Below are 24,420 nucleotides of genomic sequence, written 5' to 3' on the forward strand. Positions count from 1 at the left end.
AGACAAAAAAGTCCTGTGTTAGCAAGGTGATGGACTTTTCCAGCCCTGGCTCCCAGCATTGCGATCTGGAGCTTCTAGGAAATACCAGCATGAAGGTACTTCCAGAAGCCCACATGGGTTTCAGCAAAAGCAGAGTTTGGGTCTGTTTGACAAGAGGGTTTCACTACAGCCTGTCACATCTCAGATGAAGCTTCAGGAACAGGATCATTTGCCAGTAACCACCACCTTGTGCTGATGTTATCTAGTTTCTGCAGAATGAACCTGCTGAGTTGTCATCTGTGACACTGTCAGGGGAAGTCCTGACTCCTGACACTGCAGTTCCTGCCTCTGCTTTGCCATGGCCCCAATTCCAGCAGCATCATCTGGGCTGGTTGGATTTGCTGGATACTTGCATGGGGTATGTCAGAAAGAACTGGGCAGCAATGCTGTGATGCAGGCCTGCAGGCTCCCAAATCCAATGGAGCCACTAGCAGGCTAACATGTAGTTTCTGCATGAAGATACAATGGCTACTGGCAGCTCATCTCAAGGTGGTGCTGAACGCTTGGTGACCAGACAAGCAGCAAGAGAGGGTTTGCTCTAGAGCTAACGTGTGGGTATTGGCAAATACCTCTCGGTATGTGGGCTGCTGACTTCTGACAGAGGCAAACTCCGTGGGTGCCAAGCAGAGGCATTGCTGCATTTTGCAGGTGTTTGCCAAGTCAGGCATCCCTTTATTTCTGTGCAGACCTTCCCTGGAGTCAGTGACCTCTCTAGCTCCAGACAGCAGGTAATGGATGAGTTGCTAAGGTGCTGGTGCGTGCTGGCACTGCTGTCATACAGAATGATGGCACGCCATGCAGCCAGTGTAATAAGCTGGCAAAGCCAAACTCACTGGTCCAAACAAACCCCTTCAGCTGCATGTGCAAAGTGTTCTTTGTGTCTGCAAAGTGGATACAGGCACCTGTTCTGCTCTCTGTTGAATACCTGCGGGTTGATGGATCACATGCACAAGTTTTAGGAGCAAGGCAAGCAGCCAATGTACCCCGTGTGACATGGAGCCTCATTCAGACAGGACTTTGGAGCAGCACATTTCTTCATCTGACAGCAACCATCTGCTGTGGCTGCAAGGTCCCACACTGCTTGGCAGCTGAGTTTGCAGGCTGGGGTAGCAGCACCTCTGCATTTCTCCCAGCCATGCTCTGAGTGTGCCTAAGTACCAGCTGGCACCTGGATGGTTTAGATGTGATGTGATGTGCCAAAGCGTTCAAGGCTGTGCTCCAAATTCCAGATAGAACTACCTGGTAGGTGCCTCTCAGTGTGCAGCAGTGGGGAAAGGAGGAAGACTGCATGAGGAATGGGATAAAGAAGAGTAGATTCATCCTTTATAACTGTAATGCCATGGTAGATAGGGGGAAGCTTCCCTGGGCATTTGTGTTTGCTTCTGTCTTCCCTGCTGTGAAATCAGTAGACATCCAAAGATGGGTGCTGACCTAAATTAGGGCTGCAGGGAAATTTCCCTATGTAGGGACTAAAAGTCCCACTAGTTTAGAGTGGAAACTAGCGAAATGCCGCGTGATAGAGATGTGCAGAGCAATTCCTGGCTTAGAGATAAGTCTGTTCCTCTGCTCACCCCCTCACAAGATGTTCAAAGAAATGGAAAGACAACTCATTTCACACTGATAAACTGACACACTTCTCACAGAGCCAGAAAATTGGTTTGTGCAGGTGGACAAGATGCCCTGCTGGCCAGCAGTTTCAGATGGCTCACAAAGGATCAGGTATTTATATGAAAAACAAGGATACTCAAAAGTGAAGTAAAAAAGTTTGGCTTAAGTAAGATAAAAGATGACATGATTCTTGGACACCTACTTTGGGGTTCAGGTAAAGAACGGTGGCAAGCAATTTCTATTTTCCTGTCCCTTCTTTGAAACCAATTTTGGCATTATTAGGGACACTAGGAGGACCAAGTCTTCAAGTCAGGGCCTTGTACCATCACTGCTGACATGGCTTACGTTGTTGGCAGCCACATACAAAACTGTAGGAAAAGTAGCCATGTCCCAGGAGGCTGATTACACAGCACCTCTCTCTTGCCAGTGTACCAAAATGCAAGGATGGAAAGCACAGGATTGATGATCATCTGAAACTGCTCCCTCTCCCTCCCTCCATCTGCTGCTCTAAGCTCCCTGGTGAAACCTGTGGGACTTTGCAAGCCCTCTGAAATAGCCAGCAGTAAGCGAGTCCTCCCTTGGTGTCTGGGTGTTTGACCGTGGGCCTCCTTCCTTGTGTTTCTCTCAAAAAGACATAGAAGAGCCCTGGCTGGGGGCTCTGGGGTATGGACCAGGTTTGGGTCAGGGGCTCAGCCCTACTGCTGCCTCCCTCAGCAGCTTGATTTGTGACTCTGGATTGTCTTCCAGAGAGCTGGCAGCAGGTGAGAGCTGTGTGTGCCAGGGTGTGACAGCACGTGCCAGTGCACTGTCCAGGCTAACGGGGCTTACACCCATTTGTGTGTTTTGGTAACTCTGCAGTGTGCTTCTGCCATTCAGTGCTACTTGCACCGGCACCAAGTGTGCCTGCACAGCTCCCCTGTCCCCTCCTTCACAGCCACTCTGCCCCACGCTGCCTGTCCTCCTCCATGCTGCCTCCAACTGGGCTCCAGCACTGCTTGTACAAGCATCACACAAGCCTGGGCACAAGCTCACTGCATGTGAGCCTGTCAGCGCAGCTGCTTGTGCTGAACACCTCCTCCAATCATGCTGCGTGAGCTGAAGGATTTGGGAAGCTCTTGTTCCTGCCAAATGGGGTAGAGAGAAGGGAAAACTGGTGTACACACCCCCGTAATCCAAAAGTGAAGCAGATCCCATTGGGGTGAAAGTACAATACTAGCATGAGTGTTGTTCACAGCCATCTCCTGCCGAGGTGGGTGTCTCAGAGTCTATCTGCAAGAACATGTCCTAAATAAGCTGTACTCAATCCTTGTGAGTCTTGAACATGTTTTGTGGTGATGGGTGCTGTTGAAGGATATTTTCCTCTAAATGGAATCATGAAGCAGCAATGTAATACACTCAAGAGTCATGTATTAATTTTAGAGACACCATCCACCCCCATGCCATGGATCATGGAGTCAACCAAAGTCCTGTGCACATCAAATCCTCCATCAGGCATTGTTCATCCCCTGGGAGCACAATTTGTGCTGCTCCGTTGTTGCGGTTGGATTCACTGCAGCAGTAGCAGAGTCCCAAGGTTGAGTCCTGCTGCCACCATGGCCGGGCTGAACAGCCACGTGTGCCTCTCCTGCTCTTATATTGCCTGAAAATGGACACTCTGGGAAGCACAAAGGAAGCTGGGGCCATGGCCCCCTGCCATCACCAGTAAATCTACCCCTGGGTGGATCAGCCCTTCTGGTTAAACGGGTCACTGCCCTTCCTCTTTGGGCCTTCCCCATCATCACCGAACGAGACTGCCACCGAGATGAGTCAAACCGTCAGACAACATCTGCATCCTCCGCACACCACGTCCATGCGCTTGGATAGTTCAACTGGTGGGCTCAGCCCAGGCAGCGGAAGCAAAGAAACCCTGGTTGACTCGGGGGCGTCTGGTAGCTGAACCTTTTCAGTGTCCCAAGCACAGCTGGGTGATCTGGTTCATTTTTGACTGATCCCAGAAGGTAGACGAGGCCTGTGAAGACAGCGGTGAGAGAAAGTCTGGCCTTGAATGGATGTACTCTACCAGGGTTTGAGATCTGCTGACCTGTAGACTCTTGTAAGTGTACATCTGAGTATTTGCTCATGAGTTGCTAAGTCCTTGCAGGGAACAAATTAGAGGTTGCTCAACTAAATACACAACCAGTTGATCTGCACAGGACAGGAGAAGGAGAATGTGGTTCAACCCTTCAAAATAGCCTGGATTGAACTCTAATAATCGGTGTCTTGAGACTGAAATTCATGTATGTGCAGGTCTGACCCTGCCAACCTCCTGTCAACCCTTCAGCTCTAGCCAGGCTTGGTCTTCCTCTCCAGATGGACCCCATCTACCTGGAGCTCAGTGTCCATATCTGGAAAGCTAGCACATTTGGCATTTTCTTTCTACAGTTTCCTTCATTTAAAATATGGGCAGAAAAAAAAAAAAAAGCATTACTAATGACATTCAAAAAAACCCACATAAAAGTGGCAAAGCCAAGTACTGAAGACCTAGAAATTTCCAGAAATGGGTTTGCCCTCACAGTCTAGCTTCAGCTGTCTTGTGCATATGATCACTTCCTGCATTTTACCCTGGATTGGAACCTCTTTAGCACCCAGGCTGGACCTTGGCTGAAGGGAGCAATAAGCTGGGCAGCTAGGCTTTCTAATTTCTTAGCAGGGCTGGGAAACTCCTATCAAGTCAGTGAAGCAAGAGACTGCAGAAAGCAAGGTGGTTCTCCTGGGTAGACAGCTGATGCCTCCCTGGAGAGCTGGGTCTATGTCTACCCCTGTCTTGAAGTTACTCTGTGAATTGGTGAGCCACAATAAGCAAGAGCTTTCACAGGAGCAGCCGCACCTTCCTCATTTCCCAAGCTGCTTTACAGAAGTGCTAAAGATTTGCAGATGCAGTCACAGACATCAGGATCTGGGGTTTGACTAAACGAAGTGCTATATAGTGCCAAAAACAAAAAAATTTAGACCCTAATTGGTTCAAAATGTGTATCCAAAATGAATGAGTACTTATGACCTAAATCTCTTTTTTCTTTTATTTTGCACCTGTTAAATAGGCATAACTCCATCCTCTCATCCCTAGCTCCGGATCTGAAAAGGTGGCTGAGAAAACAGCTTCATTAATAACCCTGAACACTCACTCAGTGCTGAAGTGACGAGCGTTAGAAAGAGTCTGTGAAGAAATGGAAAACCAGAATGTTGGAGCACACTGATTTGAGGACAAGATGAAGGTAACACGGCCCTCTCAGGGAATAAACCCTAGTGGATCATGCAGCCACAGATCACAGCATGTTACATAGCATGAGGCCATAAATGCAGTGTGCTTTAGGGATTGAATTATGGGATTTCCATAATTTTGAGTGCTTGACTTACAGCCCTTGTAATTTATCAGATATTCTGGGTGTAAAGTACCTGTTTCCTGTACATTGGCTGGTTGCACCTGTTAAGGACTGAAAGTGTTGGTGTTTGCTCTGTGCCAAGTGAGATGATTTTGATGGGACTATGCTTCAGTTCTCCTGGCACAACTTCACTCTCACACTCAGCTCAGTCAAAATGAAATAGCCCTGGCGACAGAGACTGGGGAAGCTGCACACGTTGCAGACAGGACAACACGTGCTGGCAGAACGGGACATGGCAGAAGCATCTGGTAGAGAGCAGGGACTTTGTTCAACACAACCATTCACTTAACATCTCTTCTCAGCACTGATTTCTATGCAAAAGTCTTCAAACTCATGTGAGGAATTATAAACAAGTTGTTGCAATTGTCCAAATACTGTAAGAAATTATTTGCATAAAATGCTACGTGTGAAGCAGAAACAACCTCGGTGGTTTACAGGAGGCTGAAGTTGGTAACTGCTCTAGGCTGGATTTTTAAATAGCACTATGCACTCAATGGCTGTGCAAACGAAGTGAATGAGGTGGATGGTCTGAGATGCCATTTTGAATGTTGCTGTCATAAGCCTGCTGCAGGCAAGAGCTCTGGAGCAGCAGGTTTACATGGAAACTCCAGCACACACCTGTGCTGAGGAAGCTGGTTGCATAGGTGGGACATGGCTGAAAAATACCCTATGTGCTCTCTTGGTTCTGAGGAACCCATCCTCAAAAAAAAAAGTAGCTACTTTTTTTTTTTTTTTTTAATTTTTTCCTTATTTAAACCCTGGGAACATAACTCATAATCCATCCCACAGAGGCAGGATTAAACCTGGACTTCTTTTAAGAGAGGTTTCTTCCCAGCCACTTAATATAAAGGGGCTTGAATAACTTTCCTGAATTGCCCATCTCAAGGTCTCCTAACCTCATCTTGCTTCAAATGTCAGACCTTCACCTTTCCTGCTGCAGTTGGAGTCTGTTGCTTTTTACCCTGCCTTGGCTGCACAGAAACCAGCTGACCACCCTTTCCATTACAACATATGAAAGACTGTTCCTTCCACACCACCCACTTCCCACCCCCAAGACTTCTCTTTTCTAGGCTTAATGGGCCCAGCTTCTTCACTCCTTTCTCTTAGAGCAATATTTCTGTGTGTTCATCCTTTGTATTGTTTTCTTCCAGACTACTTCTTGGCCTGGGACTGTGAATGGGTCCTGCACAGGCAGCACAAGGCAGTCATCTCCTCTGCCTTGCCCCAGAACCCCAAGTCAATACCTGACCCCTTTACTGCTGGCCAAGTTTCAGTTTTCAGTGCTGTGCAACCCCTGGATTTTTCCCTGCTATTGTGCTGCCCCATTGGTTATTCCCCAGATCTCCTACCTACAGCTTGCTTTGTTTTACATTTGCATTTCTTCTTGCTGAACTGCATTTTGCTGTTCTCAAACTGTTTCTCCGCAGTTGAGATCACACTAAGCCCAGACTCCAGAGTTTCTGCAGCCACTCTGTCCTTGGAGAACAAGACTCCCTTCAGTATTGCCTGCTGTAATTTACAAGGGACAAGTATAGGACTGGTTGGCCCTGTCCTTCCCCTAAAAACCTCTGGAACCATCCTTTCTCCATCAAGCTGCTGGTATGGCAGTAGCCTAGCACTGGTGAGTTTTTCTGGTGCCAGTGACAGTGATTTCATAGCTCCTGTGACTAAGATCAGAGAAAACTAAATGATCCCAGAGAGAAAGTCAGAGAATGTTATTCACAGTGAAAATTTAGTCACCTAAATCAAACACAGAGATTAGGAGACTGGCTCCTGAAACTCCCCCTCACAGAGCTGGGGAGCCTGGGCAGGGGCAGCAGGAAATCAGCTCCCCATGTTGTGCCTGCAGCAGGTGTTCACATCAGCTCCCACAAAGCTGTGAGCAGATGCTGGTGGAACCATACTGGTGGTTTCTGCTGCTCTGGGTTGGGGGATCACATCTCTGACCAGAGAAATGGCTGGGCCTCTCACTGCCTATGAGGAGACAACATGGGTCCAGCCCAGCCTGGAGAACCATTGTGAAGGCTCTGCCCATTTTCCCACCAGGAGTCACTTGTCTCACTTACAGATGCTTATTTACTCTTAAGTGGCAGAAATTCATTAACATCGTGGCCAGTTTAAGGGAAAAGAGTGTGTTTGGACAAGGGAGGAAAGGGATGCTCTCTTAGTCCTGCTCAGAAAGATCAAGTGTCCAAATCCTCTCCCATGCTATTGCTCTCTCCTAAGGTATCTTCATCAGCCGTTAATAAAAGCCCAGCTCTGGGCAAACCAAGGTGCACTTAAAACCTTCCTCCTGTGGATCAAAGAACAGCCTTTGCCATAGCCACACTCTGGACAGTTTTTCACTGCCCGTCCAGTTCCTGCCAGAACATTCAGCTTCCCCCATCGCTTTCCCAACTGCCTCCCAGACGCTGGCCCTGCTAGGAACAAAAGGAAGGAGTTCAGCTAATTTGTCCAGTAATGGAACAAGGATATTTTTCTCTGAGGAAGGAGCTCCATCCATGAAGCAGCCTGCATAGCAGGACAGGCCAGGCGGTCTCTGAGACCTGCTCAGCAGCAGGAGTGTGGTTTCCTTGGGAGAGTGGGAATCCAGCAGTGCGCTTCCTGGAAAGGAAGTGCCGCACAGGGTTGCAGAGTTCAGAGGAAGTGTAGCGATGCAGTGAGCTAATGAATCCGTCAGGGGTTGTGCTGCCAGCCAGTGCCTTGGGAGGCCTGAACTCAACACCTCTCACCTCACCAATGCCTTTGGCTACTCCATTTCTGGAGCCAGCTGCACCAGAAGAGCCCTGTGTGCTACAGGGGGGCTGCACTCCCAGGAAATTGTGTCCCTCAGTGTGGGTTGTGCCAAGCACACCCCTGCAGCCATGTTAAAATGAGTGGTGGATCCTAGAATTTCCATATAGCACACCGGGGGGAAAAATACACTCAGTGCTGTGAAATGTTCGGATAAAAGGGCTAAGAGTAGAACACCAGTGCCACAGGATGTTTCTAAAGAGGGAAATAGGTAAAAATGGACTAGTTTCACTACTGGAGCTAAGTCAGGAGATTTCCCTGAGCCACCCAGCCTGCAGTCAACCCCACACAGTTCTTGGTTTTGGCCATGTTTGCTCCTGTGTTGGCTCCATGAATGGCAAGGATGGGAAGAAATGCTAGCAGTGCCCATGCAAGTCTGCACTGTGTTCCAAGCATGTGCTTCTCTGCAAGTGTGTTTTCTGTGCTGCAATACAGAAATTATTTCCAATACTCTTTCCCAAATGATGACAGCATCTCAAGTGCCTTTACCTATGTCCTGCTGCTGGGACTTGCTATCTGTTCCTGCTTGAGGTAGGAGAAACTCAGCCAAAAGACCCACAGGCAACAAAAACCACTAAGTTGGGAACTGGGAATTGGTGTTTTCCACAGGAGTACGTTACTGTGGATGGGTTCATGCCTGTTTCTAGATCTGCTCCTTATTGCACATGCAAGAACTTAGCAGCTCTAAAGTTTTGTGCTCCTGTCAGTAAATGGAGAGCCTGTTGGCATGTGGCCCTGGCTCACCCTGCTGGATCTGGTGACATGAGCAGATCAGGAAGCAAATGGTCCCTACTTTGGCACTTCCTGCTCCTGCATTGTCATCTCCAGAACCACTAGCATGGGGTACTCCGAGGGTACCCCTGAAGCACTGCTGCCCTTCTAGGGGCTGATTGCACATCTTTAGTCTTCTGAGGCTCCTACTAAGGACAGAAGTATTCCCAGAGAGCACAGACTGGGGGACAAAAAAGGGGATCCAAAGCAGCTTCTCCTTGCTGCTGTCTGCATGGGCTGATCCATAGACTGTTATATTTATAGCACTTGGTCTTCCAGGGCTGGTATTTCCTTATGGGCCAGTGCTGACATACTAATGAATATTTTAAAGTGCTAAATCGCTTTGCTTTATTGGAAACACTAGTCCTACCCAACCCAGGCCAAATGTTCTATGATCCTGAGCCTTTCTTCTTAATTGGGACTGGTGCTACATCGTGCCCAAGTGAACACTGCACAAGCAGTGTTTATGTGGCACCTGCTGAGGGTAGCTGTCCCCTCCCCAGAACCCGCATCAGTGGTATCAGGGGTGGCAGGAGGGGGTGGGTGGCTTGTGGGGAGATGTGTGGCTGCTTGGGAATTTCCTCAGCTGCATTGGGGTGACTGAGGCTGCTTGGGGCTGGACTGACTTCCTGCCTACATAGGACTGGCATGGGACACAGTGGCCCTGGAATTTCTGGGGCTCCCAGTGTCACCTCCTCCGCACTGCCCTCCTTTGAGGGTCCAAGTTTCACAGCCAGAGCTGGGGGTTTTCTTCCTTTCCATCTCTGCTGTTTGTCTCAGAGGAAACCCATCGTGCTGTTTTTCAACTGCCTGAAGGTGTTTTTCGGGGGTTTTTCAGGCTATTTTGAAGCTCATTTTTCCCAGATGTACTTTTTTCTTTTTTTTTTCTTTTTTTTTTTTAATTGTTTTTTAAAAAATTTTTCTTCTGTAACTTTTCTTCTTTGCCTTAAAGTTTCCGGCCACGTGACTTTCAGCTTACATCCCTGAGGTTCTGAGAAACCACAGGAGGCTGAGACCTAAAGGGAAGGTGCAGAGGCTCTGAGAGGAGAGGCAGCGAAAGTGTCGGAGTGCTGTGCAGGAGGACAGAGTGCTTCTGGGACGGGTGAGAGAAGGGAGCCAAGGGCCACATCAGAGGTGACAGAGGAGGACAGAGGAGAGGCAGAGAAGCAAGACTGAAAGCAGGCACACCAAGAGCACAAAGGAAGCTGAAGAGAACCTGGGAGCCAGGAACAGCAGCCATGCCCCACAGCTCTGACAGCAGTGATTCCAGCAGCTTCAGCCAGTCTCCCCCTCCCAGTAAGCAGGTAAAGCAGGGGCCCTTCCCCAGCACTCCCCAGGGTGGGCCACGGGTGGGCAGGAAATTGGGTGGCACCCACTGTCCGTATTTTCACATTGCAATATGGCAGAGCTTTCTAAGAATGGCTGTGGGGAGAAGGATGCAGGGCCTGACAGAAGCTCCAGCTGCTGAGCTGGGTATGGGCAGAGAGAGATAACCTGGTTACCTGGGGTTATACCAGGGGAGCTGGGGGCCCAGGACCCCCAGGCATGGTGGATCCTGTGATACATGCCAGGCAGGCAGGAAGCTTTGGCATGACTTGGTGCTCTGGTGAGGAGCCTGAGCAGGCACCTCCTGGCTATGGACCAGGGTGGGTCAGGGTCAATCTGCCTGCTTCCTCCTTCTGTGGACAGCACTCGGGACCCAGAAAAGCCCTGCTACTTTGGATCTGCTTTTTAAACTTTTCAGCCTCAGCAGTTTTTCATGTCAGTGATGCTTCACAGAGGGATTTTGTTTTGTTGCATGGCATACCTTAATGGTAGGTCTTTTGTGGGCAGATACAGACATAAGTCTGAGGTATTCTCACTGCCTTTACTGGCTAAATTTTACTTTATCTGTCATTTGCCATTTCTCTAGGGCTGGCAGCAAGAGCAAGTGCCTGAGACTTTTCTCAGAAATCTTCGGGCTCATCAAGGCAGATGATTTTTAGCTTCCAAACAAGGATGGGAATGAATCCTGGCTTGCATCCTAGTAAAGACAGGGATAAAGTACAAGGTTTTCCAAAAGATAGGGACTGGCCTTGATGCAGGATATGGAACCTGCTATATCTGAGACGTTTTCAGGGTATTGAAGGCAAGGATAAAACGGTTAAGTTCAAAGAAAAATATCTTGGGTTGGGGGAGGGGGGAGAGGATGTGGACAGATAAATGGGCTGGGAAGATAACTTTTGTGGCTGAGTTTTGTAGTCTTGTGGAGAAGTGGTGGTGTGAATGTTAAAGAGTCCACAAGAAGGGCAGTGCCATATGAAAACAGAAGATGAAAGTATGTGTGACAGTTTCAACTGTCATAAGGCAGCAGAAGGACCAGATCTCAGCAGAGAATGGCTGATGCATGAAGCTCATGATCTGAAGCCTGGAGATCTCTGTTCTCCAGGAACAAGGGGCTGCCCAAGGGGCTTGGAAGTCAGCACTGCAGGCATCGCTAACAGGGGACTCCAGAAAAGAGCAAGGACAGAGATCAGAGAGGTGGAACAAATGAGATCTGTGTTAAAAACAAAAGCTATGAGTCTGTCTAGTTAAACAAAGCAGGGGCCAAATTGTGTTGTGAGGGTCTGTAACAAATAAAGCCTGAGGCAGAAGGGTGATAGAGAATGGAGGGACCTACAGGGGTGAAAAGAGGAAAACACAGGCTGAATATCTGGAAAAAAATGGTGTATCCAAGGATCTGGAATGTCTGCAGTGTCATTACCCTGCAGAGAGACAGGAAAGGAAAAGGTGTCCTGTACAAGAATTCAAATTGTCTTTTTTCCAGAAGGAGGTCCTTTATTCTGGTCCATCAAACTATATCCCAGGCCAGTGTGTTGGTGAAGGGAGAGTGGTCATTTCCCAGCTGTGCTGGGATCCCCGAAGATGTCAGATGTGCCCTTCATGGCAACAGGGCTACTAAAAGCATCACACATCCCCTGGCCTACAGCTTTATACTGGTGTGGAGGGTGTGTCCTGTGCTTCAATGATGTTATCTGCTGTGTCCCTTTTCAAACTGCTGCCCTGCAGGAGAAGGGTGAGTGAGAGAATTAGCCAGTCATTTCCATGCCTTGTTTCCCTAGGACTCTTCTGATGACATGAGGAAAGTCCAAAGGAGGGAGAAGAATCGCATTGCTGCCCAGAAGAGCCGCCTGAGGCAGACCCAGAAAGCAGACACACTGCACTTGGTAAGCACTCTCATCCTTTCTCATCCCTGATGCTGAGGACTCACAAGAGACAACAACGTGCTTTTCCCCTGGGACTGGGAGCAGAGATGCTCAATGGACGTAGGACAGGAGAGGTAAGGCCAGGGCAGGATGTAGGAGTCAGCGCTTGCAGTGAGAGCACACAGCCCAGCATGACTGCCACAGAAGCATTTAGTTTTGCAGCTAGTTTTGAATCCATCTTTATCTCTTGGTCATTCATTACCTATTTCCTTTCCCAACCTCTTCTGGCTGAGCTCTTTGAAAGCGCAATCTCACCTGGGCTGGCTCTCCCCAGGTTTGAGATTCATGCCGCTGCTTATGCAGAGGTGCAACAGCATACAAAGATATTTTTCTGTGGCACTGTGGGCACCCCCAACAGCTCTTTATGGTGTGAAGAATTAGATATCTGCCTTTGAGGAGGTATGGTCACTTCTGGCTGTGTGTGTTTCAGCAGGCGTATGCCAGCAGTGCTGGAGCATAAGGGCTGGGATGCTCTGCATTTTGCACATTGATAAATGCAGTCTCATGTATTTTTGGCCACTGGTAGGAAGGATGAAGAACATGCAGCCTGCAGTGGCCAGAAACCATCTTTATCCCTATTCTGGGCTTGGCTGTCCTTTGAAAAGTGGTAGTTGAGCTCATGTTTGAAAACACATCCTATGATTTAGCATTCTCCATATTCCTATTATTGGAAATCATTCTTGAGAATACGGTTCTGAAGCTTTCTCCTTACATAGTGCCCTTAGCCCATGGTTGGAGCTAGGTTTAAGACAGAGATTTCACTCTTTTCTCGGTAGCTGATGAACCTTCTAGAGCTGACATGGCTCTAGGCTGATTGCATTACATCAGCCAGCAGCAATGGCTCTGGACAACTGTATCTGAGAGAGGTGAAAAAATACCCTTTCCTTGGGGTCAGTGCTCTCTCCATGGTCATCCTAGAGGTATGTATGGACTCTGAGCTTCCCCCCAGGAAAATCCTGCCTAGCTGTGCACCAAGCAGAATTGGGCAGCTTTTCTTAGAGCAGATAACAAACTTTGCTTATGAGATTACTCCTGCTCAGCTAGTATTGTTAGCACACTGCTCCCATTGGGATGGGGCAGTGGGGCTAAGTCCAGTTTGGATGCTGACAGGCAGATAAAAAAAATGCAGGGAGGCAAATAGATGATGGCTGGTAAATTTCTGCTAGTTTTTTTTTTCAATTCCAGTGGACAGTGAACCCTTGCTGCACCTGGGTTCATTCCCTGAGCACTCTTTGCCTTTGGTCAATTCTGCATCAGGGACTTTGTTTTTCTGATGTGGTTCTTCATGGAAAAGCATGGCTTGTTTTGAGCTATGGTGGTATGAAAGGAGCCACCAGCTCCATCTGCCCCAGGGTTTTCTACCTTGTGTTTTGAGGGGAATGAGTCATGGGAAAGCTGTGACTCCTGGCCCCTGGGTGATTCCCATCAGTTCCTGAGTTCAACAAGAGTCATGACTTCCAAACCATTTGGTCATGCCTGAGAGATGCTGTTTGCTGTGTGAGCTCCTGCTGTGACAGCAGCTGTAATTGCTAGATGCATGTCAACCTGTGCACAGAGTGGTTACCACCAGGAATCAGAGTGGCAGAAGAGGGGTGAGCAGAAGGTTGGCTTTGCCAAGGTGGTGGTGCAGCTTTCCAGAGCCTCCAGGTGCTGGGTCTTGCTTTAGCTCTCTCAGCTGAGTTTCCAGTCCTCTGGTCCTGCCCAGGCTGCTGGCTCCATCGTCAGTTGATGCCTGCAATGCTTCAGGCTGGAGCTGGCTGCACTTTAGGAGAAGCAGAGGTAGCAAAGGCTTTGATGCTCTCAGCAGTTGAGACAAGGCTGAGTGTCATTATTAACCCCTTTGTTGTTATTCTCATTAATACCAGTATTAATTCAGTTCTTCTGAGGCCTTAGTTTCTCTTTTCTTCTGACTCAAGAATGTCTCCTTCCTCGCCATCGTGCTGCTGCTTTCCTCGGCTGCTAGCAGGAAGCAGTGAGTCTCTTCTTTCCAGGGCCATGACAGGTTTCCTGTGGCAGGTGGTTTTCTGGTTAAAGACGGCGGTTATTCAACGTGCTCTCCCCTGGGGGCTGGGCTGCCCGGGAAGCGCCGGAGATGTGTGTGCATGAGAGGGAGCGAGAAAGCCTGGGCGGGAGCAAGCCACAGTCAGTTCTCGTAAGCCAGGGCCGGGGAGCGTGGCTGGGGCTGCCGGCATCGCACCCACACCCGGCCTGGCCAGCTGGCGGAGGAGGGTTTACCCAGGCGTGGATCTGTGATGAATTTACCAGAAATATATCATTCTGGAAATTCTGTGGAGCAGAGAGGTGAAGGACCACAGCCCCCATGTCCCTACCTCATCCCTGTGGGTCCCATGCTGAGGAAGCCCCTACGGTTTTGTCTCCTCAGGAGAGTGAGGACTTGGAGAGACAGAATGCTGCCCTGCGCCGGGAGATCAAGCAGCTGACAGAGGAAATGAAACACTTCACCTCGATGCTGAGCTCCCATGAACCGCTCTGCTCCATCCTGACACCCCCTCCACCACCTCCAGAAGTGATTTATGCCACACACTCTTTTCACCAGCCCCATATTAGCTCCCCACGCTTCCAGCACTGAGCCAGCCAGCAGGACAGCAGCCTGCCAGCTCCACTGATGCCAAGAAGTAACTTTGTGGGGCTTGCTTTTCCATCCATGGGAAGGAATTGGACAGATGGACACTCCTTCTTAAAGTATGTATTCTGGGTGATTTTCCTAAGACTTGCTCCCTGTGCAGAAATGGCAGAGCCACTATGAGGCATATTTGGACAGTTTCCAGCTTGGATTCTGGGAGGAAGAGGCAGTCACAAAAGGGCACCAACCCCCTTCTCTGGTCCTTGCTTGGGGAGACTCACAGGAGTGTGCAGCACTGGCAGCCTCCATAAGAGCAGCTGGCTGTGGCACGCAACAGCCAGACCTCCAGGAAGAGGAAAGGGAGCAGGGGTGGAGGGGAAGGTTGGGGGCCACAGAGTGTCAGGGCAAAACTGGTTTATTTTTGTAAAATAAAGATTGAAAATGCTTAACTCTTTGTTTCCAGAATAGGATTTGAGTCACTCCTAAGGCCTGGCATGATACAGTGAAGACACAGGCAAGCAGGAGGGGAGAACTTGGAGCCCAGAAAACAGCCCTGCATGCACAGGAGTCTAATCCAGGGCCAGCAACTAGAGCCCCACATTTGGAAGGATGCATGTAGGCTGGGCAGGCTGAGGAGCAATGGTTTGTGGTGTGATGAGGTCCCTGGGGAGGATGGGTCCCTCCTTGCTGCAGGGCTAGACCTGGCTAATGAGTATAACATGCCATGTAGCATCACAGGTCTCGTCCCTGCTGACCCTCTCAGCTCCCTGCTACTGGTGGCTGTGCCTCCACATGCTCCCCTTGCATGTGTGGAGGTGCACTGCCATGTTGTGTCAGCTCACAGGCAGGTCTTAGTGGGCTGGTGGAGCCTTCAGTTTGGCCAGCAGCACAGCTGGGAAGGGGCATCATGGCATGGAGGGAGCTGGTGGTGTTTTCCTGGAGCGCACAGGACAACAGGACTCTTGCTCCAAGGTACCTTGCTAAGGCATGTAGCTACAGCCTACATTCTTTCCCCTTCCTCCCCTTATCAGTCACAGCTCCACAAAAGGCTGCTGTACTACCTCATGCTTTGAAACAGATGAAACTTGAAAGGTCAGAGAGGAGTAGATTAGTACTTCTGAGTCTGATTTATTGGAAACACAAGCCAGCCCCAACAGGCAGTCTCTTACCCTACACCAGCCAGCAGCCCACTAATCAGCCCCACTCTACACGGAAGGTTGAAGCCCACCTGCCAACAGTTCTGTTGCTAACAGTGGCTCAGAACTGCTGCCATCTTCAAGGAGCATCAGCTGCAATCTTTTCAGCATAGAGTACCACAAGCAGTGCTGCTGATGTAGGCTTTTAAATGAGGGAAATAGACCAAATTTGTAGATATCCTTCTTGCGTGCACAGAGAAGCAGCCTATTTCCAGATGGGTTTTGGCCCATCATCATAGCCCTCAAGAGCAGTTGGGTGAAGTCTGTAATGTGCCTTGCTGTGCAGGTTTTCTCTCTCTGGTTTGCACTAGCAAGATGATAACCAAATACTGCCGTGTCTCAGCAAGCTGTCCTCAGGATAGGTGCAGGCAGCACTGTGATTTCTCCTGCCATGGTCTTTTCAGATGTTCGTAAGCCTCCTGCCTCCAGTTTCTGTGCCAGCAAGGGAAGCACTGTGGTCAGAGGTGCCTAGTGTCAGCACACTGGCCTGAGTGTCACCAACCTACAAAAGCAGTGCTGAGGCAATGGGTGATTGCACTGGCCCTCCCTTGTCTGTGTGGCTCTGGGATGAGGGATGAGCACATTTAGGGAAGGACAGTGGTTATTCCAGCCAGGGAGCTGGGTTTCTGCATATATGACATGCAGAATACATCTACAGGAGCAATTTCAGTGTGTCTTACACCACCCATCTCTGCTAGAGCTCACACCAGTAGGCTTCACTCTAACCATTGGTTCAAAAACAGAGCTGCTGATTCCTTGCACAGGCCATGCTTTGAGCCAGTCAGGCTACACAGGTTCTTTCCAAGATGCTTTTCTCTAAAATTTGTCCCTTTAAGCCTGAGAGAGACAACTGACTCCAGTTCTAGATGAGCTTGTCTTTACAGGCTCTGCTTCTGCTCCTTCAGCTTCTGGTGGATTTTCTCCCAGATTTTTCACTTTCACTTTTGTTGGTCCTTAGGATTCTGATGTTCCCATGCTTCCTGGTTTACAGTCAGAGAAAAAAGCTACTGCTACCTTGCTTGTGGTTTGCTGTGGAGGGCACTGCAGGCTCATGCTCTTCACTGCTGGATGAGACAGAGTCCCATCAAAGCTTGCAGTGTTGGCTACAGCGAGCGATCTCCACCCTTGCTGCGACCTTTGTATTTTCTCACGGCTATAAAATGCTAAGCTTGGTTTTAGCTGCAGATGGAGAAGGTCCTACCGTGATGTACGTCACCTGTGCCCACACACATATGGAGACAATATTTTTGCTGCAAAGCTGTGCAAGTCTTCAGGCTGGGTGGGGTTCTGTGTAATGCCCGCAGAATTGCTAGACCCAGTCACTGGTAACGTCTCAGACATATCACTGCAACTCAGAATGAAAATAAGCAGCAAGTGGTGAGACTGGGAGATGGGTTTGCAACAACATCCTCTCCAAAACCTAAGCAATATTCTTGGCATCATCAGTCAATGTGCCCTCCCTCTGCACGGCTGACTGTGAGCTGGAAGGCCTCCGACCAGTGTTGCGCTCAACCATCCTGGCCAAACTGAGCTATTCTGGTGTTTGCTGGTCCCAGGAGACACATCTTCCATTCTGACTTGGCTTTGCCACCGTCTTGCCCGCAAAAACCTGATCACAGAACATGATCTGTGCATAGTTCAAGCCGGTTTTGGGTTTTGACCTCTGCTTTCTTCTGTAATTGTGAGGTATCTGGGAGGCAGTCTCTCTCTGTTATAAAGAGTAGTTCTCCTGGGAGAACGTCCTTATCACCCAAGCAGCAAGGGACGACATATCCTTTCTGCCCTTTCAAACAGCGTAAGTAAAAAAACTTTCCTTAAGGCTATTTGCAGAGCTGCACAAACTGCTTGTTCCAGCTGTGTAAGGAGATTCCTTCACTTCTGTACTGGTGCTGACTCTTGCTTTTCTTTCCCGGGCTACCGGCCTCTCCTCGAGGCTCCTCACGCTTTTGATTTCTAAGTAGCCAAGTGCCCGTGCTCTGGTGTGGCCCTTACTGTTGTCCGCAAATGAACTGCAAATGAGCCTAAACGAGGAGCAAAGTGCAGGGAGGTGGCCAGGGCAATCATTGCCGATTGCCTTCCATTGTGCTGACGGCTTTCCATTGCTTGCTCCTCCCAGCAACGCAGTTCCTGCAACTTTCATTTCCTTGGCACCTGGCATTTCTCAAGTGTCGTGTGTGTTGTGGCCATGTCCAGCCTTCAGGAGCACTGAGCTGCTGGCTGCTCCAAGGGAAGGGGATTGCTTCTGGGCACACAGCTGGATAAACCGGGTGATGTCCCGGCCTGTGGAAGCTTGTCCCTGCCCCAGTAGGATGTCAGCGCGTTTCTACTGCGCTACAGTTCCTCACTGAAAACCTCACTCAAACAAGGGCTCACAGGAGGCTGAGAGACTTTTCCAGACGGAGAAGGCCAGACAGGAGCGAGCCAGCGCTGTCCCGCAAGCACAGCTTGCCTAACACTGCGTGTGTGTGCTGGCCTCTGCTGGGCAAAGGCTGAGCGCTCCCAGCCGGCACCTGCGCTCCTCTTGGCAGAGCCAGTTTGGCAAGGGACAGATGAAGCAGCTCTGTTGCACATCTCGCTGTGGGTACAAAGTATTTATGCACTTGTTTCACCAATCCCATCTCAGAATTCACTTCTGTTAGAGCTGCCAGCCTGCATCAGCAAGAGGATAACCTCCTTCGTGCTGAACCAAAGCAGCAGCCCACAAAAGACACCCTCTCTCTGCTTCCTGCAATGATCAAAGCGTACAAAGCAGGACTAGTCATACAAAAATGCTGTCTGGATGCTAATACTTCAAAACACAGTGATCAAAGAAGATCAGGAATCACTGCTAAGAGACAAAGTATTTTTATAAATCATAAACTGTCAGGAAGAGAAAAAACAAAGCATGGCATGAAATGGTCAAGACTTTGAGTGAAAGCCCTGTGCTCACTTTGTCTGTGTTCTGCCGTGTTTTTGCCACCTTTTTGATTGTTGATCTGGAAGAGATTTGAGCAGTGAGGCAGTTATATGTATCCATGAAGTTTTTTTAGGTTACTCAAAAGCCCTACCCAACTAAATGTTAGGGAGCATATATTTATTGCTTGCCAGGGCAGGGTTACAATCAGTGTGTTAGGGTTTAGAACATGAGATTATAAATTTTATTGCAGCTGAGGTTGCAGACACCAGCTCCTGAGAGTTATCCTGCCTCAGACACTCCACGCAGTGACAACACACCTTCCTCCCAACTCTTGTACCAGTTCTGTGCTTTTTACTAAGACACTATCAACTTTCCTCCTGTCACAACAGCAGTGGTTTGGTGCCATGGTCCTCAGAACTTTCTTCAGGTCTGGTTTTTTTGTTGCAGTGTGAGTGGGAGAAAGAAGAGGGACATGCCCGAGTTCGGCAGTGAGGCTATACACATTTCCAGCACTCTTTTATTATTAATTAATGTCAGCTGCAAGCAATAGAAGATTAAAATCTTTTTCTCATGTCATTGCCATGAACTGGTATGACTCACTGAGATGGAGGCTGGAGGATGCTGAGTAAGAAGGGCTTATATACTTCAAGCTTTGGTATTTGGGGTTAATCTGTGACCCTGATCTGGACTGGGCATGGAAATCTAGACTATGGCTGAGTTTTGAGGCTAACTCGAACTTTTTTCACTTCTTTTTTCCGAGCTGAACAAAGAGATCTGCGTATCTCATGTGCATGCCTGGTGCACAGCAGAGGTGTGAGGTGGGTTTGCTCCAATAACAAAGCTTATGCACAAATTTCCTCACAGCTGCCTATGTCTCCACAGCTTTTCACAAGCAGAGGTTGAGAACTGGTCTTAGATACTCAAGTAGCACAGCAGGCTAACCACAGTTACACAGTTTTTGGACTAGAGCCGGTTCTCATCCGGCCTGATCAGAGAATGGGGCAGAGCAAGTTGATACGTTTGCAGAAGGCCATGCAGAGGTAGCATAATCACCTTGTGTCTGGAGGGGTGTGCACTAACCAGAATACAGCACCTCTGAGGTACTTTGTGTGCAAGTGCTCTTCCATCCTGTGCACTACTTTTGTGTCTTTTTCTTACTGCAAGGAGGCAGCTGTGAATATTAGCACTTCAGCCGTGCCCTCCCATCTACTCTTCACAGACTTACATCATTCATCCACACAAACATCACATCTCAACTGGACAGGGTTAAATTAAAGCCATTGCTCTGTTAAAGCTAGGCTTTGAACAGAGAGATTGGATTTGCAAAGAAGTTGTAAGTACAAGCTGCTCTTGCAGCCCAGGCTGGAAGGTGTCAAACTGGAAAATAATCCTGCCCCTAGCAGGGCCACACAAATCACCGTAATTTTGTGCCCCTGTAAAATAGACACAGATGATGAATCCTCTCTGAAGCCCCCAGAGAGTGAGAGCTACCCATGAAATATGCTGAAGGGGAGCAAAACATTATTTCCCTTCCCTGAGTTGTACTTTTGAAAGGCCTAAAGCTTTGGACAGTACAGGTTTAGTGCTCAAAGTTAGCTCCTGCACAACTTTGCTGGTTCTGAGGTCTGCAGTCTTCTCTAGATGAGATTTTAGACTGTGCAACTAAGCCATTGTGTTTTGTGTAGAGGAAGGTAATTTTTGCAAAGTCTGGAGTGCTGCCGAGGTTGCCTGCTGCACTATTATGAATGGAGTTCACCACCACTGTTCATGTACCCAGATCTTCACACTAAAAATATAACAGGAAAGATTCTTTGGGGTTTACAGTACCAAAATAATTGTGTATCTAAATGACAGCAATAAACGAATCCATTGCCTTTATGAACTGTATTCTGGGGTGGCTCTTGGGATGCAGAAAGCTCTGGGTGCCAGCAGAGGGCTTGCAGGGCTCCCTGCAACATCGGGGAACACCACTGCCTTTGTCCAGAGCAGCAGCCCTGCCAGGCCATGCTTCACTGTGTCTCCAGCTCAGCACTGCATCCAGATGTGACCCCAAAATGAGTGGCTCTGCCAGCTATTCGAGTGTTGTCATTTGGTCTTCTGATACAATTACCTGACCTCTGAAGAACTTCACTAGAGCAGGTTAGGTGCTGAACCAAAAAAAAACCCTTCTCCCCCCACTAACAAAGATCTTGTAATCTTTACTGCAAAGTCTGTTGTGAAAAGTTGTGTGGGATATCTGCTGACGGTTCTTCTAGACCTAAATGCTATCAGTCAAAAGGTGATAGAGCCACCTAAGAGGTAAGCTAGTTAGGCTTTGTAAGTGCAATGATCAAATTTAGAGGCAAAAATAACAAGGCTGAGAGTTTGAAAGCAAGGGACATCCTGTGATCCTTTGAGGTTAAATACTTCCCATTTAAAGGGAACTTAATGAACTGCATGGATTGAAGCACGGTATATCCTTGAGTACCTACTTTTCCTTAGCAGTTTTCTTCTTTTTTCACCTACTCCTTGGATCTCTGAACCAGTGTGGAGAGAAAAGACACCAAGAAATTATACTTTCCACAATAATTTTCTACAATACCTTTTGTACACCCCCCATGCATTCATAATCTTCATGCATTCATTGTCTTGCTTGTCATTGAGGACTGTTGCCATCTGGATTATCAGTGCTGTCACCATCCCTAGCATTTATATTTATTGGGTGGACTCTGAGAATACCAAGCTTGTTGCAAGGCTTTACATAACATAATGGAACTGTATGTACTAATTGGTCATAAAGGCAGCATATATTCCAAGACCGTCAGTGTTGGATTTCTTGAGATCAGCAGGGAAGAAGATTACAGAGGTTAGGCTCTTACCTGATGGCCTATACTGTTACACTTAATTTGGGTCCTGCTTCTTCCTCTGATTTAGTGCATTCCAATCTTCACAGATACTTTTGGCTCTAGGATCCTATAAGCTTTTTAGCACTTCTGTTAATCTCCGTGTAAAGGAGATTTCCCTCTAGCTTTAAAATCCACTTCAAGGGGTTGTCCTGAAATATAAATAATTTTTCATGGCTAAGAAATTTTTATATAAATATGCTGTGATGAGGGAAATCCAAAAGCAGCTGCTCTGTTGCTTCAAGAAGGGAAAGAGGCATGTGAGTAGAAACAGATGCAGCAATAGAGGAGGAAATGCAAAGCGCAGGGGTTTTATTTTAGTATTTTATAATTAGAAATTGGCAAATTATATAAAGGGTTGATTGAATAGTTCACAGAGTTAGTAACAAAACAGCTCTGAAATCCAAGGACAGGAGTTCAAGGAAGTGTGGGCCTACAGGTATGAAAAACACTTGTCTGACTTGGCTTTGAGGAGCCAGTGTTGCTTCCCTGCCTGGCTTTGTTCACTTGCCAGGCTGCAGTCATCAGAGGCTGGGCACTGCTTTAATGCATCTGATTTCAGGTGTTATTTTCAGCAGAGTCTGTGTTTTAGTCATTCTTGACTTACCATTTGATTTTTCTGACAGGACTATGATACTGGAGCAAATGGCTCCTTGCTTGGCAGGCTCTGACTTGCTACAGATCTTATGTTAATGCTGAGTAAACCTGATGATTTTTGAGAGGAATTTAGGAGCTGAAGGTGGGACAAAAACAAAACTCAGGATGACAGACTGTTTTTGACCCCAGTTTGGAGTAGAGCTGGCAGGAGGCAAAGGTGTGTCTCAGTCATCTCCCATATAGCTAAAGATTTGTCTATTGTGTGTGTGTTCTTTTCTTAGTCATGTATTAAGAAATTTAACTGTTCTCTGTGTCATCCTGATGTGTGACAGTATCTCCTCAACTCATAATTTGTTTTCTTTATACTTTTTCTGCTTGTTCTTTTACTGAAAACCACATTCAGTCACTTCCTCTTTGTTGCCCAGAGACCTTATGACAGCAGACTGCCATACAGTACACCTAATTCCATTATCCTGCATTTATCTGAGTTTACAAATTAAAGATGCCATGGACTGTGATAATAGTTTCAGTTGCAGATAGCTAAAGCTACAGTCCTAAAGTAATTTCAACCTTAATACAACATGTAGGTGACATATTTAACTTAGGCTTGACTAATTCAAGAATGTCTTAACCAACTGCAAATTTTGTTCCTTACACTGCTAAAGGGATAATAAATGATGGTCCTCTGAACAAACCAGGATTGCCATCCTAAAAATTGCCTGTACATTTCTTTTCTTGACTTTGCTTCTCGGCTGCTCTTTAATCAATGATAGTGATTACCTCTGTGTAACTTTGATTTCTGTATAATAATGTGGATATATATAAAGGATTGTAAATACATTTTCAAATCTTACCAATCTAGAAGTTAATCTTCTGTACTATCTGACTGTTTTATTGTTGGAGTTTTCAGACTAAGCAGTTGTTGAACCATGATAAGTCTTTTTCCTGCTCCATTCCCACCTCTGCCTAGCTGCACCACCAGCACTCATTGCATTCCTGATAACATTTGGATTACTAATTTGTTACAACAAATTCCTCTATTCTTTCTGTTGTCTCAGAGCAGAGCTTCGAGTTAACTTTGGTTGCCTAATTTAATAATAAACGGAACTGAAAACCTCTTTTCTGGCTTTTGCTTCTGAATATGCCTTTCTTATTTATTATGTAAAAGGACGACATTATGACTATGTTGTACCATTGTGAGAAGCATCCCAGGTGAGGCTGGAGGTTCATTGGCAAAGCTGTGGGCTGAGGAAGGAGAGAGTAGGAGGGTTTGCAGCTCTGCCCTGTGGAACTTTCAGCAGAGTACATAGAGAAGATTACACTGGCTCTGCTCATCTCCAGCTCTGCTTCTGGCCACTGCTAGGAGTAGAAAACCCAAGCAGGTGACAAGAAACAAGCTCTGTGAGGATATACAGCAAGAACCACTTAAACTGACATTTGCACTCCTTGGAATAATTTGCGCAAAGCTTTTTTGGTTTTGGGGTTTTGTTGGTTTCATGGTAAATAAGAACATAAAGGCTGTTTGTCTGTTTTTGCTCCTGACAGTAGGTAGATAACTAGAGAACAGCAGCAGTAACCTCTGACAGTGCTCCACCAATTATGTAAAAAGGCTACAATATGATGCAGCTATCAAGTAAATACAAGCCCGAGAAACTTCACGTTTTCATACTCTGTATTCTTTTGTTTTAGGAATACAACATCCAAAAGACACCTCCCATTTTTCAAAATGAATTTTGACCTGTGTATTAAATGCTGGACGAGAGCTAAACACCACCAGCAAACTTGCGTCCTTGTGCTGAGGAATGTTTATGCAATTCAGGTAATATGATGCTAATTAAATGAACTGTAGATCATAAATGATCTCCAGGCAAGCATCTGCCAGTGGTGTGTTGCTCAAGTAATGGGAAAACAAGCGCTGACTCATTAACTGCGAATTCCCCATGAGAATGGAAACAAACACGGGTTTTGGCTCTTTTACTTCAGCGACGCTGAGATGGTTTAATTTTGATTTCACTGGATATTTTCACTCTCTACTGTGCCATGTTGTGAAAAAAAACCATCAGAGGCCAACCCAAACGAAACCCAAACCGGTTCCTCCTCCGGGACTCCACCCTGGCATCTCTGGCGGCGTTGGACATTGCCCGCTCGCTCACAGCCTCCCCCAGGTCACAGTTCTGCTCAGCCCACGTACCGTTCATCACCGCCAGCCGAAGCCTCTCCTGCGCCCGGCCCTCCTAAGGCCGGGGGAGCCTCTCGGCGGGGCCGGGCAGTGGAGGGGGGCGGCCGTGGCGAGGGGGTCGCGGCCCCTCTGCTGCGGGGCGGGCTCTGCACCCGCAGGACCCGGGCCAGGGCTGCCGCCCCACAAGCGCTCCGGCGGTGTGAGGGCCTGC

At 47.9% G+C, this 24,420-nt stretch overlaps 1 protein-coding gene across 4 annotated transcripts; it reads left to right on the top strand.

Annotated features, from left to right (window-relative positions):
- Window positions 1–228: 228 nt before the first annotated feature.
- On the top strand, window positions 229–23,746 carry BATF (basic leucine zipper ATF-like transcription factor). Of its 4 annotated transcripts, XR_001331281.2 has the most exons (6): window positions 229–3,739; window positions 4,725–4,898; window positions 9,583–9,934; window positions 11,732–11,836; window positions 14,259–14,578; window positions 23,720–23,746. XR_001331281.2 is itself a non-coding variant. In XM_014249745.2 (5 exons), the coding sequence occupies exons 3-5, from the start codon at window positions 9,869–9,871 to the stop codon at window positions 14,463–14,465; spliced, it is 378 nt and encodes a 125-aa protein (XP_014105220.1). In that variant the 5' UTR covers window positions 229–3,739; window positions 4,725–4,898; window positions 9,583–9,868; the 3' UTR covers window positions 14,466–18,339. The 4 variants fall into 4 exon arrangements, 3 of the variants coding, with proteins under 3 accessions (XP_014105220.1, XP_014105221.1, XP_087914388.1); XM_014249745.2 differs by lacking the exon at window positions 23,720–23,746 and having other exon boundaries at window positions 14,259–18,339; XM_014249746.2 differs by lacking the exon at window positions 23,720–23,746 and having other exon boundaries at window positions 4,751–4,898; window positions 14,259–18,339.
- The last annotated feature ends 674 nt before the right edge of the window (window positions 23,747–24,420 follow it).

Source organism: Pseudopodoces humilis, chromosome 7 (assembly GCF_049639895.1).
Source record: "Pseudopodoces humilis isolate 2021_Gansu_Grassland_sample_001 chromosome 7, ASM4963989v1, whole genome shotgun sequence".
Lineage (NCBI taxonomy): Eukaryota > Metazoa > Chordata > Aves > Passeriformes > Paridae > Pseudopodoces > Pseudopodoces humilis.

Coding starts and splice junctions, on each gene's coding strand:
- BATF (XM_014249745.2), top strand. CDS start 9,869: ATGCCCCACAGCTCTGACAGCAGTGATTCCAGCAGCTTCAGCCAGTCT. Junction 9,935..11,731: donor CTCCCCCTCCCAGTAAGCAG/GTAAAGCAGGGG, acceptor TTGTTTCCCTAG/GACTCTTCTGATGACATGAG. Junction 11,837..14,258: donor AAGCAGACACACTGCACTTG/GTAAGCACTCTC, acceptor TTGTCTCCTCAG/GAGAGTGAGGACTTGGAGAG.